This window comes from Mesoplodon bidens (assembly GCF_964165515.1).
Source record: "Mesoplodon bidens genome assembly, chromosome: 3".
Taxonomy (NCBI): Eukaryota; Metazoa; Chordata; class Mammalia; order Artiodactyla; family Ziphiidae; genus Mesoplodon; species Mesoplodon bidens.
In genome coordinates, this window is record NC_138178.1 from 164,262,518 (window position 1) to 164,279,614 (window position 17,097).

Consider the following 17,097-nt stretch of genomic DNA (forward strand, 5'->3'; position numbering starts at 1 on the left):
AACAGTATGGAGGCTCCTTAAAAAACTAAAAATAGAGCTACCAGCAATCTCACTTCTGGGCATATATCCAGAAAAGATGAAAACTCTAATTTGAAAAGATATATGCACCCCAATGTTCATAGCATCACTATTTATAATAGCCAAGACATGGAAGCAACCTAAGTGTCCATTAACAGATAAATGGATAAAGAAGATGTGCTATGTGCATATATATACAATATATATAAAAGCCATATAAAAGAGTGAAATATTGCCATTTGCAGCAGCATGGATGGACCTAGAGAATAACCATACTAAGTGAAGTAAGCCAGACAGAGAAAGACAAATATTTTGAGATCACTTATATGTGGAATCTAAAAAAATACAAATGAATTTATTTACAAAACAGAAACGGACTCACAGACATAGAAAACAAACTTATGGTTACCAAAGGGGAAAGGATGGTGGGGAGGGATAAATCAGGAGTTTGGGATTAGCAAATACACACTATTATATATAAAATAGATAAACAACAAGGTCCTACTGTATAGCACAGGGAACTATATTCAATAACTTGTAATAACCTAAAATGGAAAATAATCTGAAATATGTATATAATCAACTATATTTCAATTTTTAAAAAAAGAGAGGGGACTTCCCTGGTGGCGCAGTGGTTGAGAGTCCGCCTGCCGATGCAGGGGACACGGGTTCGGGCCCCGGTCTGGGAAGATCCCACATGCCACGGAACGGCTGGGCCCGTGAGCCATGGCCGCTGAGCCTGCGCGTCCGGAGCCTATGCTCCGCAACGGGAGAGGCCAAGACAGTGAGAAGCCCGCGTACCGCAAAAAAAAAAAAAAAAGAGAGAGAGAGAGGAACTAGACAAAATATTTTGAAATGAAAAAAAAAAAAGATTACCCACCATATACCAGGCACCCCCTCATTCCAGGGGGTGCAAAAGTAGATTCCATGTGGTCCCTGCCCTCAGCCTCAGTGTGGGGAGAGGAGTGAAGCGAGAACACCACAGGGACAGATACTAAGGGGATAATTACACTGCAAAATAAGTGCTGAAAAATAATGGGCAAAGTGGGGAACGAAAACTAAAATGGGCAGGGATGGCTTGGAGAAGGTTGGGAGGGGTGCAGGTCAGCTGGGTCTTCCAAGGTGAGAATGCAGCGTCCAGAAGAGCAAAGAGGAGGAACGATCCAGGCAGAGGGAACAGCGTACGCAAGTCAAAGTCTCAAAGTCGGCGTTAGAGCACATGGCCTTCTGCAGGAACAGAGCCCAGAGATCCAGCAGAAGGACTGGAGTATCAGAATAATGACAGAAGAGGATGAAACGGGAAGACAGCTTCCTTTAAATGATGAGGGGAAAAAAAGGAAGAGGAAGGAGCATAGATTAAAAAGAGATTGAAAAGATTTGAAGAGATACAGGTATCCCCTGCTTTTCGAAAGTTTGCTTTATGCCACTTCCCTTTTACAAAAGACCTATTTTAGTACTTGTTTCACTAACAGAAAGAAATCCGAAGCTCTTTGCTTTTACGAGAAAAGGCAAAAAGCGAAAATAGCGTTCAGTTTTTTGCAGCAAATACCCCAGCAGCAAGGGGGGGTGCCCACCAAGCTCCTTCCCCAGGAACCATACTCAGTATCAAACTGCCACAGCTCTGAACTGTGTCTGTGAGTGTCTGTACTTTACCCTGATTTATTTTGTGCATCCGTTAGCAAGATGTGTCCTACGAAAGGTTTCGTAGGAATGCTCTATTTTCAGACAGTGGGGAGAAACCCTGTACGTCAACCAAATATCACAAGTGGACCTTCTTTGGATTCTAATCTGAAAAAAACACTGCTAATTTTTTTTTTTTTAAAAACAGGCAATCAGATAAATTCTAAAACGGACTGGATTTTAGACATAGTAAAGAATTACGGTTAATTTGGTTTAGGAGTGATATGGTTTCGTGGTGCGGGGGTGTGTTTGTGTGTGTTTGAGAGTTCTTATATATTAGAGATACATTCTGAAATATCTGTAGATACAATGATACACTGCCTGGGATTTGCTTTAAATAATGGGGGGTGGGGGTGGGGTGGCGTGAGAAGGGTCGGGGAAGGTCAGATGAAACAAGATAGGTCACATGTTAATGACACATATGGTTTGTGGACTCCCATGACGGTTACATGGTACACTGAAGTCCATTATACTACAGTATTAACATCTTCCAGAATACAAAGTATAAGGAAGGCAGACTTTATAAGCCCAGCTGAAGAGTTTGATCTTGGTCCTCTAAGCGCTGCTTCCGAAAATTTCAGTGTAAAAAAGAATCATTTGGGGAGTGTGCTTAAATGCAGATGCCCAGACGGAACCACCAGAAATTCTCAGGAAGTCTGGGCTAAGGCTCAGAAATCTGCATTTCTAATAAACACTCTAGATCATTCTAGGTTTGTGGTCAGAGCCACACTCTGAGATCAACCACTCCAGGTAAGAGGAGCCACTATAGGTCTGTGAATTAAATAAGCCCTCGGGCAGCCCTGTTTAGAGGGACTTGAGGGGACACAGTAAAGTGAAGGGGAGGTGGAGAAGGGATTAGGAGGCTCCTGCACCACCCAGCAAATGAGGAAGATCAGCAGCTGTAGGGTTAGAGAGGAAGGGATGGCCAGACAGACTTAAAGGAGGCAGAATCAAGAGACATTTGTGGGCTTCCCTGGTGGCGCAGTGGTTGAGAGTCTGCCTGCCGATGCAGGGGACACGGGTTCGTGCCCCGGTCCAGGAAGATCCCACATGCCGCGGAGCGGCTGGGCCCGTGAGCCATGGCCGCTGAGCCTGCGCGTCCGGAGCCTGTGCTCCGCAACGGGGGAAGCCACAAAGGTGAGAGGCCTGCGTACCGCAAAAAAAAAAAAGAGAGAGACATTTGTAACTGACTGGGTATGGAGTTGAAAAAGAGGGAAGCATCAGGGATGACCCCAAAGTGTCCGCAAGGACCCCGTCTTATACCTCTGTGTCCCCCACCGCATCTAGCACAATGCCCTCCACATTCCAAGAGCTCAAGGTAGTTGAATGAACGAAGGAATGAAAGAAATCACCTATTTGACCCTCTTTCCCATAGAACTAAAGGGTTAATATCACTGTTTACCTACAATGCCAAAGGGGAAAAGATGTTACCGCCTGAAACCAGAAGAGGGAAAGATCCACCCGGACACCAAAAAATGATTAAATCCACAGGGCAGTGCCGAGCGGGTGGGTCGCTCATTTCATTCCTCTGTAAACTCCAGGAATTCCAGAATGGTCAGGTCATTCATAGGCAGTGATGGCACCAACAAATAAAAGCAACGATCAGTGAAAACAGAATTCATTAAATAAAAATAAGAGCAAAACACTTAAAATGAAAAATAAGTTGCAGAGTGTTTGTTGTTTATAAATCTGGCCCAAGTTAGTTAAATCTATTGAAAATCAGTCAGAGCTGGCCATGGTCTTTTTCTCCATAAATTTCTGGGCAGCAGGAAGTTCTGCAGCAGAGGACAGGGCTGCTGCCAAAACCTTGAAGACAATAAGCAAGAATCACTTGCCTCCAGCTTTGCATCTTTGTATATGCCCTGGGTTTGCTCAGAAATGTCTAAGGGCTCTCCCCTGCCTTAGGAGCAAAGTCTAGACTCCTTGGCGTGGCACTCAAGACCCCCGAAGTCCAGCTCAACTGACCTTTCCAAATCTATTTCCCTCTCTATCCCACAGGAGCCTTCTGCTTCAGGCAAAAGCAAAAGTCCCAGATCTTGGTTCAACACCTGGCTGGGTCACTTCACTGGCAAGCCAATGAATTTCTCTGAGCCTCAGTTTCCCCACTTATAAATAGAACATAGTATCTACTTTTACAGTTGTCGGAAAGCTACAAGATCATGGATGCAAATGCCTCACACAATTACAAACAGCCCCCAGCAAGACCTGTGACAATGTCAGTTCCCGGTTTCAGATCCAGTCTTCCCCAAATGCATTCCCACCCCCCGTGTCCAACCTAACCCTAATGACTCCAGTGACCTCCTATCTCCCTGTTACCAGCCCCAGTCCTGGCCACCCAGCTAATGAAATTCCATCTCCTCTCTGGGATTTCTCCCATGGCTCTGCTAACCCTCAGGGATGATTTTCTCCTTTGGATTCCCAAACCATGTAATTCTGGCCATTGGACAATCAATCCCTTGGCAATTAGCAAATGATACTTTCCTGGTCTCTTTTTATCTTTGCTCAGTCTACTCCACCAGAGTTTCATAATCTCTTTGTATCTCCAGTCCCTGGCATGAAGTAATTACATTTTTTCCCCCATTTTGAACATCTCAATGTGATGACAGGGGCTGGTACACAATAGTTATTATTATTGGCAAGAACCATTACCCAATCTCTTGTTCTTGAAAATCAGGACAACTTGGGTTGGATAGATGACATTTACTCCTGTCTGGAACAGGGGGCTAGAGTTCATCATTTTTGGTAATCAATCAACCCTGTGATTACAGGCAATTTGAGGGCAGCTGGCAGGAAAAAGTAGCCACCAAAGAAAAACTTTGCTAGTTTGAGAACCACCCGCCTCAAATCTACGGAAATGAAATGTAAGAAAGATGAAGTCATCACAGAGACCATTAATGAAGGGAGGCTCAAGACAGTCCCCGGATTCTCTGGTGTGAAAATCTCCGTTATCTGTTGGAGAGATGCTGAGGGAACACAAAGGGAAGCAGAAATCACAAAATACTTCAGAGTTATTTATTATTTTTCTTTGCATTATTAAAATGTTTCCAAAGACCAAAGGCTTTCCAGAAAAGTTTTTGTTGCAGGCATGTTTTAAGCCCAAGCCCAAGCCCAAGCCCAAGCCCAGTCCCCATCCCAGATGAAGCGATGGTCCCAGCAGCTGCCTTGATCCAGGGGACCCTGCCCATGTTGTGACCAGGGCTGAACATCTGATTCAGGGAGGACAAGTCTGTGACTCTGAAACGATGACAAGGACACTGCACAGAGATGACGGGCACCGGGGCCATCACATCGCAAGGGTTGGCGTCAACACGCCACCTCATCAAGCCAGTGGTGTGAGGAAGAGGAAATCAAGAGCCACACGGGGGAAGCCAGGCTACTAAGAGGAGACTGGAACGGATCCCCAGAGAAAGGCAGGAATGAGCATCCGTGTGGCCACAGAGGGACAGAGGGAGCAGTTCCAATCGCCATGGACCCCAGATGTGCTTTACCGCTTGTCACCACTGGTCCATGGGACTATTATGTCCTTGGGAGGACTACTCTTCTACTTAAGGCAACTTGAGTGACTTTGTTTTCCTTGCAACCAAATGCACCCTGACGAGGACATTCTCCTTAAATGAAACTAAATAAATTCCACTAGGAGATCCCTCTTAGAATCTACTTCAACTGACAGCAACTACTTTTGTCTGATTTATTACCTGGGTAAGCCCTTCCTTCTGGAAGCGGGGCGCGGGGGGCAGCGATCTCTTTTAAAGCAGGACTGATTTTACACTAGCAGGGCCAGCGAGTGCAGCCCTACAATACAGCGCCCTACACGACACATCGAAACTAGTTTGGTCAGCTTATCCATTCCCGGAAAGCAGGGGAGCCACCACATCAGCAACTCCGTTGCTAAGGCAACTGCTTACTTACCATATCAAATGCAAACTCGTTGCTATGGAGAGACATATACAAGAAAAATTCCTCTCTCCAGCCAGAGACCAGATGGCAGGGAACTCGCCAAAGCCATGGGTTAGGGGGCTCTACTAAATGGGATGTTTAGTGGAGTGCATTTTTCTCGTCATATCAGAGATGCCACTGGCCCTGAACACATTTAGAAGTTATACCCTCGTTACAAGGAGCAAAAATTGTTCTCTTCTGCCTAAAAAACTACAGGCAGTAACTACCATAACTACAAATAAGTTATTTTTGAAATAATTCGGAGTTTCTCCCTCTAAATATAAACCGCTTTTGTTTTTATGCGCCATGCTGAACATACCCCAAAATGAATTTTCTAGTCAAACACTAATGGAAATATAATTTCCTACAGAACTAAAATAGAGGTTTCATTTCAGCTCCTCTCTGATGGAGAGGTAATCCAGAAATCCTCTTTAGTTTCCACCAAATAAACGCTAATGCATCCCAGATTTATACCTCTACTCCGACTTCTCTAGTGAGCTTGAAACTCACATATCAAACTTCCAACTTGATAGCCCCCCCGAGATGTTCAAAAGTCATATCAAGTTTAACATGGTCAAAATAGTATTTTTTGCTCTAACCCCCATCTCACTTCCCAACCCACGTTTGCACATACACCTTCATCTGCAAATCCCAATCCTGGTCTAAGCCAGCATCATTTCCATCATCTCTAACCTGTACCACAGGAACAAGCCCCAAACAGATGTTCCCCCTCCAGTCCCTTTAAACACCTCATTCTCCCCTCACTGACATACTTCCTACAGGCCTTCTTTCTGTTCCTTGTACATTTCAAGCCACTGCCACCTCAGGGCCTTTGCACATGCTGTTCTCTCTGTCCCAAGTTTTTGCTTGGCTGCATCCCTCTTGCCATTCAAGGCGTGGCCCAGTCAGCTCCTCCAGGAAGCCTGCCTCTCTCCTCCCCACCCCCTCTCTGGTACATTATCCTATTTTACTGTCTTCATTGCACGTATCATCATCTGATACAGTACCTATGTGTCCATGTATGGATCTACTGTTTAACACGTGCCTCCCTGTCGCCCTCCCTCTCCTCACCCCATGGATGGTCCAGGAGAAATGTGAGGGACCATCACAGGTCACCACTGTATCCCCAGCACCCAGAACAGTGCCTGGCCCTGCACAAACACATGTGGCACAGATGAACCACTGCTGAAAATACTTCTACTATGAAGTAGCAGTACTTCTACTTCTTTTTGTAAGTGAGGAGTCTATTTTTTACTTTGCAAAGTAAGGCTTCCGTAGGGTCTCAGAACTGTGGCTGTGAATGCAGGTTCTCACTTTACATGACTGTATCTAGGGAAGATTCTAGAAGGAACTCAACATTCCGTGAAGTATTCCGGGAGTACTTAGCGTGACCCTGCACCCCAGCTCTGTGCCACACTGCCTGTCCTCTGGTGCCAGGAGACTGGATTTTTTTTCTCCTTCCACGACAGCCACGATCGGAGTCAGTGCTCACCTGACTTGGCCTTTTCTTCTAGAAACAAAGTATGTATGTACAAGTGTTCTGCTAGCTGACTGTTTTCTACGTAATGACATCAGTTAAATCATTTATGGGTCCTGTCCCTCAAGGATGACAGTCACCGCTTTCTATGAGGCCCTTCACAGAGCTCCAATAAGTGGAAGGCAACACTGATCTTGACCTCACTGGGCCCAGAGGGGACCCCCCACAAACCCTGTGGGGACAAAAGGAAGAGAAGGAAGGGTAATTGGAGAGCCTGTTCCCCTGAGAAGCAGCACAGTCCCTCTGCCAGTATTTACTGGTCTCCTGCTGAGTTCACAAGCAAAGGTACTCAAACAGCACACGTGCACACACACACAGACACATACACACACACGTAAATCAAAGACTTCATTCTCTTCTTGGAACTGTCAGTAACCTCGCACAGCAAACCATCAAGTTATTATTAAAAGAACTACTTTACGTTCCTCCCTATCTTCAACCATATATTTCCCTTGCTTTTCTTCTTATCACACCTGCCACAGACTACATCTTCACCTCTATCAAGCTATTGCTTTTGAAGATATTAAATGCAATTTAACCAGAATATCTGGAAGCAAAACGCTGATTAACTGGAATATTTGAAAAACGGGTCATCATCTCTGCTTTAAGTTACAAGAGCAATTTAAATTTCCCCCTTTAGCATCCTAGCTCCCCACCAATTCTTCATACTCATTTACATAACCTCCCCGACCACCCATTTCTCTCTTTCCTTTTCTCTGATACTGTTCCAACACATCCCTTGGGTCCAGCAACATGCATCTCCTAGACCGCCTAGACTCTGTGACAGAAAATCTCATGCTTGCTTAGTAAGACAACCAGCATTTTATTTGGGATTGCAATGGGCTCAGCTAAAAGACTACATTCCCCAGGCTTCTTTGCTGCCAAGAGGGGTCATGTGGCCAGGTGCTAGCCAATAAGCTGAAAGCAGAGAGCGGGGGTGGGGGTGGGGGTTTCTGGAAAAGCTCCTTAAAATTGGTAACTCAATGGAACCCCTTTTTGTCCTTCCCTGCATACCCCTTTCTGCTTCCTGAAATGAGAACAAGCTAGCAGATGCCATCTTGGACCATAAGAAGACTTTGAGAATGGAAACCAGCAGTGTACTAAGAATAGTAGAGCAGAAAGATAAACGGAATGTTGATCTCTGTCCAATACCTCAAGACTTACTTTATGTGACAAAGCGATGCACTTCTAGCTTAATTCACTGTTATTTGGAGTTTCTATTTATAATAGAAACAGTCAAACCTCATCCTAACTACTCTATTCTTGGAGGTCTCATGTTCATTCATGCTTTGTTAACAATTTATTCAAGTGCCCCCCGCGCCGCCCCCCCGTAAGGAATATTCAAAACTTGTCCATTACTGTCTTTTATCTCAGCTCCAAGTGCCCCTCGTTGGGGAGGGGAAGCCTCCTTGACTGACCTCAATGACACCAATCACTTACTCATCTGGCACACTTCTCATACCTGTGACAGTTTACTCTTCTTTATTTATATTTTTATAATGTCTCCTATTTCACTGGAATGTAAACTCCTAAAAGGCAAGAACCAAATCTCGTCTTTAATTTTAACCTTTGATATCAACAAATAATTCTATTGAATAAAGCAACTAATAAGCAGAAGGTGCTCGAAGCCCCTGAAATTATAGGCAATGAGATACTGAAGTCCTACTAACAGGGAGGCATTCCACAGGAGCCGCGGGATGGAATTCCTGCTGTCTGAAAACTTTAAGCCAGTGTTGAAGCAAATGTAGCCAAGATAAATTCTTACAGGGCTGGTTGGATGCATTCACTGAGAGAAGCAGCAAAAAAGTTAAAAGTGCCAAGGGTGGAGAACAAGAATTAAACACTTTAAGGGGTCCACGAATCCCAAATCTGCAAACAAAAGACCAGCCTAATAAACACAGTATCATCGAAATGAACATTACGTTAGCTTTTAAATACATCATCATCTGTTTCAAGTGCAAAAATGTCCACTGGGAAGGAGATAGAATTTTCTAAAAAATCTACAATCTGCCATCATATTGCTAAAGCTTAAGAGCATTAAGATGGCCAAGGGCTCCATGAGAGGATACTGATTAATCCCAACAACCCACCACTATTTGTGAAAGAAGTGAAACACATGACTTTCAAATAGGAGATCAGTGTGCCAACTTCCTATATTATTTAGCATAGAGAATTATCCTGCAGCTAAACTGATTTCAAAGGGAAATCCTAGAGCCTCTTCAGCTCAACAGGGGAGGTTCTGAGAATAATTTCTTGCTGGCTGCATATCCAGCCAGTACACCAACGAAGAAGCATCTCATAGACCTACCTAGGGACTACCAAACCCTACCTTGCAAAATGGTACAGGACAGATACATTAATGGGGCCCTGTGATCCCAAAGAACCAAGCTTTCCAGAACACGTGTATAGACCCTCATCAAGGTCAATAGCAGGGGAGTCACTGTGGGGACTAGAAGAGCAGGGTATCCTTGAAATGGAAGGGCCAGAAAAGCAATGATGTGAGAAACCAGAAACAGATAAGTAAAAAGGGGGAGAGAGTGCTGAAAGAAGGGCTTCTGCTGGTGAATTCCGTTAGCTAGAAGGAATTTCTGCAGGTGGGGCTCACTGGACCACGAAGTCGTTCTAGGCCATGGCCACATACATTCAATCTTGCACCCTTATAGCACTTCGTATAGTTAAGTATAGTACGTACTGAGCACAACAGGTGCTTTAAAAAGTTTGTCGAATGAATGAATGAGCAATGAACAGCTGGAAAGAGCAAGACAACAGAAATGTCCCCCCAGCCAAAGCATCTATGCCTGGAAGAATCAAGAAAGAGCAGTGTCTGGAAGGAACAAATGGGCAGGATCGGTGGGGCAGCGTGGCCGAAGGCAGTACATAGTTTTTTGGGCCTCACTGAGGATGCTGGTATGAAGTGCTTCCTATTCCAGGGCCTGTGACATGGGCCCCAGAGACGGCCTGAAAGGTTGGTAACGTCTCAACCTTCCAAGGCTACAAAGCCTATAGCATAGACAATAGAAAGCAGCCTGCCAGGCAGTGGGCGCTGGCGAGAAAGAGGCTGTGTTCCTACTGCTGTCCAGGGCAGCGCCAGCGCAGGGACAAACAGGACCGTCACTTGCCCCACAGGCCACGGAAGAATCTTATACACTTCATCTCATTTTTGCATGTCCTACCATCCAACATTACCCTGATTTTTAGTCATTTACCCATCAGGACAGGACTGCACAGTTTTTCAAAGAGCATCGTTTATCCCCACCCCCCCAAAATAATAACAGTAGTAGTTAAGGGCTTTCTTCTTCCTAAAATGACCATCACAGGTATGGTGGCCATTTCACGGGAAAGGGAAATGCTCTTGATTCTGCGGTTGCACCCCCAAGAGGAGGGAATGAGAGCAACTGTGATATGGGGGTGTTGCCATATAAGAGGTGCCACATTTTCAAAACTGCCTTTGAAAAAGAATTTCATCCACCAGGATGGAAAAGCGAACATCAAGGGGGCTGGGAATTGGAGGGAGAACTTGTATTAAACAGTGTCTATGCAGGGAGAAGGGGCTTTGAACTTGGGCCAGACCTCAGTGGAGGGGACCTGGGAGGCAAGGGGCCTGGGAAGAGCCTGGAAACAGGGAGCTGGAGGGCCATGATAGGCTTCGTGCAAACGCCGACATCCTTCCAGTTGCTTGACAAGGACGGAGCTTGGCCCCATCCTGAAAGCACAAAAATGTTCTCTATATTTACCTTTCCCTATCCTGTACCCGCAGAGCAAATTCTGAGTTTATCTGGGTTATTTTAATTCCGCTATAACTCATGATCATAGGCTACTTTGAGGAAGCACATAGAGATCATCGACAGCAGCGTCTACACTGAGAAAGTGTGCTCAGGCACCAGAGTTAATTTCAGCACATGCCCTTCAGATTTGCAGGGAATTCAGGTGAATTCCTATTGTGCTACTTACTAGCTGCGTGACCTCCAGCAAGTTGCTTAACCACTCTGAGCTTAACTCATCATCTACTTTAAGAATGAAACTAGGGCCTACCTCATAGGGTTGTAGTGAGAAAGAAATGATATATTGGGAAAGCACAAAGAAAGTGTTCCATATTAAGTCCACTATTGTTATTATAAAACACCAGTGGTTCTGCACCTTTCCTGGGTCAGAGGTCCCATTAAGAACCTAAAAACTGATCCAACAAAATCTTGAGATCCTCTAGGAAAATGCATAGTCACGTGACATGTTATCAATAATTTCAGGCTGTTTGCAAAGCCTCTCACATTCACAGACCCCAAATTAAGAAGCTTCAAGTAACAATAAACTCTTGCTTCTATAGCTGAGAAAACTGAGGCCCAAGACAGCCATGTATCTCCAGCATCAAAACTACAACCAGGTATCTTGGCTTCCAGTCCAGGCCTCTTTCAACCAAGACAAGCTGCTTATATTTACAAGCTAAAACTGTACTTAAAGCACTCAGCCCTGGATATAATAAACATATTTCTGTACACTGTTTCCTTTATAAACCCTGTTATGACAACAATGTGTTTTGTTAAAGTGTCAAGAGGGCAAGTAAAGAAAAAGCACAGAAATAGCAACACACACCCCTGAGCCATTATAATCCAGTTTATAAAAAAATAAAAAGTACACTTTACTTCTCATTTACAAATACTCAGAGAGGTTAGTACATGCTAATCTTATGGTTCCAACTAAGAACTGTATTTAGGAAATAACAAAACTTAATCCCAGACTTTGGACCTCAATCTTGATTGATGTGGGCAAAGGGCATCCATAGATGAAACCATAAGATGAAAGGCTTACGGGGACTTTGCAGAGGAGAGCACAGCCGACTCTACAGGAACCCACAACACAAGCGCAGCATCCCCAGGAGTGGGTCAACCAGCCTTCCTGATGTGAGGAGGCACGAGACTCGTCTATAAAGTATTCCTGAGGGAAAACAAGCCGGAATGGGATCTAGCCTTTTAGCACTCACTTCCATTTCACAGGATATACGTACAAGGGCACAGCGGAACAAGCTTAATGAAACCCCAGTGAAGCAGACATAGGACGTGGAGGGTCTATTTGACAAGGAAGGGGCAAGGGCCTGCCGTGGATGGAAACAGGCTGAAGAAACAAAGCCACATGCAATGTGTAAACAATGTTTGGATCCTTATTCAAGCAAACATTTTGTAAACCATCCAGGATATCTGAACACAGATCTGGCTTTAGGTGATAACCAAAGAACTGTTCACTTGACCAGAGAGAACGCTGGCATGGTGGTTATGGAAACTGTTCTTACACATGCTCAAATATGTTGGGATAAAATGATATGAGGGCTAGGATTTGCTTCAAAATACTTAAGCAACAGCAAAAAAAAAAAAAAAAGAACGAAGTAAGAGAGGCAAGCCCTTGTTAACTACTAAATCTGGTGTGCGCAGTGATGGTGGTTATACAGAGTCACTGTACTACTGTATGCAGTCACTACCGTACAGGGACTGATTCTCTCTACTGTATATGCTTGAAATTTTCCATGATTGGAATAAAAACAAAAACAAAACAAACAAACAAAAAAACCTCTATCTTTCAAAGTCCTGTTAGAGATAAAACAAGAAGAAAAAAAAAAAAACAAACCTCTATTCTCACCTAACTTACCCATTCATGAGAATATGTCCTTGATGAAATCTCAGCACGGGAAAGAACCCAAAAAGGGATCTAGTTCAAGGATTCCCAAATCTGGCTGTAAATCAGAAATACCTATGAAGCTTATCAGAATTTCAGTTTTCTCCAGCCCACCTCAAACCCACTGAATCAGAGTCTCCAGGAAGGGGCCGAGAAGTGGCGGTTGTGTGTTAAGTGCCCTAGGTGATTCTGGTGCCACCCAGGGTGCTCCCTCTCCAGCACCCCAGCCAAGCAGCTGTGCAGCAGGGGACTGTCCCAAGCCCCCAGGGACAAGGATCACACCACATTCTGCATTCTCATGCTTATGCCAAGTTTAAAACCTTGTCCCACACTTTTAAAAAGAAAACAAAAAGCCGAATGGCTAACTCTGCAAACACAGCTCGCAAGGCTTCCATCCTCCCCTTTCCCTGGCATCTTTCTCACCAACATTTGGGCACATTTAGTCACTGTGTTGCAGCAGAACCTCAGCACGGGAGCTACAGCCAAGTAAAATCCTCTGGGAAAACACGAGCTTACCTGAGAGCCCTAGGAGCTTCCCCTGGGCAGAGTGTGAGGGAAATGCCTTGGCCTTACTCAGCTGGCCACCGGAGAAAACCACAGATAAAGGCGTCGAGACCAGTGCCTGAAGGTACCCGCGAGGCTGCCCCTCTCAGGGCAGCCAGCAGCTGGCCCCAGGGTTATCCGAGGAAAGAGGAGTAAAATGGGGAGTTCACACACCTTGCTTTGTTCTCACAGCATCACAAACCCCGGGAACAAACTCCCAGCCACGAAAGTGACTGGCATCTGATCAGAAGCATGTCGATACAGGTCGGTACGCCCAGGAAGCCAGAACTCAACATTTCACAAGATAAACAAACTCAAGCCCTTAAAACCATTCCCTTTCTACAGGCGCTATCTGCAGAATAACAACCATCACCCCAGGAAAACACGACTCCCAGAGCAGGGCAGGGGGGCGCAAGGGGGTGATGGCGCTCCTGCCAGGGTGCCATCCAACGCCCGCTTGTCACTCCCCAGGCTGATGAATAATACTCCCGAGTCTCTCTGCATACTTTGGAGCTGGTCTTGTTTAACGTTTCAGAGTGTACATTTGCTAAATTACTATTATGTGCCCCGGCGTGATGACAAACACGCCGACCCAGGCATGTGGTAACTTGCAGAATCATTTCACACCAACTTAAAGCCCTGATCATTGCTTCATCAGGGACGTGCTGCTCTGGCGGACCTGACATACCTTTCTTCTCTTCCTTCTAACCCTGGAATATTGCTTCCCAAGATTTTCCCTTTCTTGAGACCCACCTATATGGAAGTTTTTAACACCACAGACTTGGTTCTTTACAGGGGAGTGGCGAATTTTCTCTAAGTTCAAGGAATGATCTTAAAACACTCAGCAGAGCCAAGTCCAGAGGTCGGTCTTCGGATGCCCATGCTGGGATGCGGAGGGGAGGAGAGCAAGTGAGGGACACCTGGGGACAACAGCAGTGCCCTGCGATTGTTACAGTTACATAAAAATAAGTACGTAACTGGGAAGGCAGGGCCCAGGGCACTCAGGAGTGTTCACACTTGCACGCTGGATCCAGGCACCACCTGCACCCACGATCAGCGGCAAAGCTCCGCAGTCTCCACATCTTTCCTCTTCCTGGGCAACACCCCCCTCAAACCCTGCATGCCCACGCTCCATCTTAACATAAACTCTGGGTGAACAGCATCTGCAGACAAACGTGTCCAGTGGCAGCAAGGAAAAATAGGGCTTCACCACTGCCACAGTCGTAGTCTTCCAGGCCAAGGACAAGTAGAATCTTCTCAGGCTCAAGATTCAACTGGAAGCACATACCTGTTCCTGGAAAGAAAGAAATGAAAGGCCCCAACCCTGCCCAGCTGCTGAGCCCCCTCCAGAGGGGTCCTGAGCCCGAACCTGAACTTTAAAAAGGATGGAAAGCAGACTGCCAGCTCCACACCACAGAACCACTAACACGGAAACCAAAACCGTGAGAATAGGGCAACACGAAAACTTTGTGGAGAGTACGTTTTCTGGCAAGTTATTTTAACTGTGGCTACATTACTTTTCAGAACCCCAAGCTAGGTCGCAATTTTGATTTCCAGCTCTCACAGTCAATCCTATTTCTACCGTACCTATTGTGCTCCTTACAAGAAAAATAAAGCAAATTATTAAAACTGTCTTCCTTTAGCGAACCACGAAGCTCGAGCTTTAAAGGCTTTAAAGTCAAAATTCCACCTTCTGAAAGTCAGTCTTACCCTCAGCCCACCTTCCATACTCAGAGGGAGTTTCAAAGTTGCCAAACACTTTGTAGACACCCGATTTCAAGAGAGTCACCTGGGCAATTCGTGTCTTTGGCCTTGGAGTATATAAGGATGCTCAAATCACCCCCCGCAATGTCCACCACTGTCTATTTATTCCAGAATCCTGGACCAGCTAGCTGCCTTTCTCCAAGTTAATATTCAGAATGAAAATAGATGCCATTTTTTTCTAGCCCTCAGCGGCAACTTTCCTCAAATACACACACACACACACACACACACACACACACACACACACATATGTATGTATACACACACACCTCGTGGTTCATGGCTGCCATCAGAATACAGACCTTTGTTTGGTCTCCAAAACCAAAGGGGGACCCCCCCACCGACTCCGAAGGACGATGATACTCAGAACCAATCAAGTCTGTAAACCACTGTTTTGTAACCATGCTCCCCAGTGGGAAACCCTCAATCTGGCTTTAGAAACACCAAACACAGGAAAAGGAAGTTCTTGACAATTATCTAAATGAATGAAATGAGAGAGAATTACCCGTTTATAACTGCTACTTCCGTGTGGTGAATTTACATTCCTGAACATTTTTTATTAATGGAGAAACATGTTTAATTTCAAAAAGAAAAACCTGAGTTCCAGACCCAGAGGCTTACCTGACTCCTCTCTTTGTCCACTTTCTTAAAACACTTATTCAAGGACAAATTATGTCTCACTGAGTTTTTCCACCCAGTAGGTGCGTTTGCAAAATACGGAAAATGTTCCAAGATCCAGTTGTAGATATCCTTTACCGGCAGGCGCTTGGTTGGAGAGTCCTCGATGGCCATAAATATGAGGCAGCTGAAGGAGTAAGGGGGCTTGCAGTTGGGGTTCTGCCTGGCATCGTAGGGCATGTCCGAGTGGGCGGGGGATGGGGGCGTGTCATCGTCCAGGTCCTGGACGGGGCTGACGCTCCGCAGGACAGAGTCCCCGAAGCTCTTCAGCAGGTTTTTGCTCTCGTGCAGCCAGTTCAGGTTGGTCAGCTCTTCATCTTCCATGGCCCCCTCTTCTAATCGGATGTCAGGCAGAGAAAAGTCGAGGTCATCGTCTTCCTGAAGGGCCTTGGAGAAACCGCTGCCCCGGTAACACTGACTCAGCCCACTGGAGACACTAATTCCTGAGCTTTCTGGCTTCTTACTGGGAGGCATGACTGGACCCATTTACGTGAAGGCTCCTGGGAAACACATGACAGAGAGAAGACGAGGCGGTGAAACCCAAAACAGAGAGGCAGCCATGCCCTCCCTAATGACTATGCCCCCCTCCCACCCCTGCCACCTCTGTGGACCCCCTTCCACTTAGGAACATCCCCTCACAGCTTCCACACTGAGTGACATTAACCCACATTCCACCACACAGAGATGCCCGATTAACAGTAGTAAATTCGGTCTACCACGCACATAGCACAATGACCCGTTACCCCTTAGGTGCAAGACAGGAAATGTTCCCGGCACCTTTAATGTGCACGTGCCAAGAAAAGAAGGGGAGGGGGAGGGGTGGATTGGGAGTTTGGGATTAGCAGATGCAAACTATGATATATAGAATGGATAAGCCTACTGTATAGCACAGGGAACTATATTCAATATCCTATGATAAACCGCAATGGAAAAGAATACGAAAAAGAATATATATACATATAAAATCACTTTGCTGTACACCAGAAACTAACACAACATTGTAAATCAACTATACTTCAATTAAAAAAAAAAAAAAAAGAATGGGAAATCCCACAATACCTTCTTCCTGATCTACGAAGACTCTCACTGTGACCCTGGAAAAATCAGTTATTTCCTGCTGCTTCCGTTTACCTATTATACATGAATATGTACAAATTCTTTCGAGCTGCACAAGAAACACCACAAAATAAGTGCAACCACAGCCCATGTCACTTTGGGTGACAGGTCTCACTGTTTATCTTTCTCAAAAAAAAAAAAAAGGACATACCTATAAGTTTCAG

General features: G+C 45.3%; 1 protein-coding gene across 4 annotated transcripts in view; it reads right to left on the reverse strand.

Moving 5' to 3' along the window:
• Positions 1–17,097, reverse strand: part of FOXN3 (forkhead box N3) — a 422,302-nt gene that overhangs the window by 222,354 nt on the left and 182,851 nt on the right. For all 4 annotated transcript variants that reach the window (XM_081226912.1, XM_081226913.1, XM_081226914.1 and 1 more), the window contains one exon: positions 15,761–16,317. In XM_081226912.1, coding sequence (XP_081083038.1) covers positions 15,761–16,303 — 543 coding nt within the window. In that variant the 5' untranslated portion in view covers positions 16,304–16,317. The remainder of the gene's footprint in view (positions 1–15,760; positions 16,318–17,097) is intronic.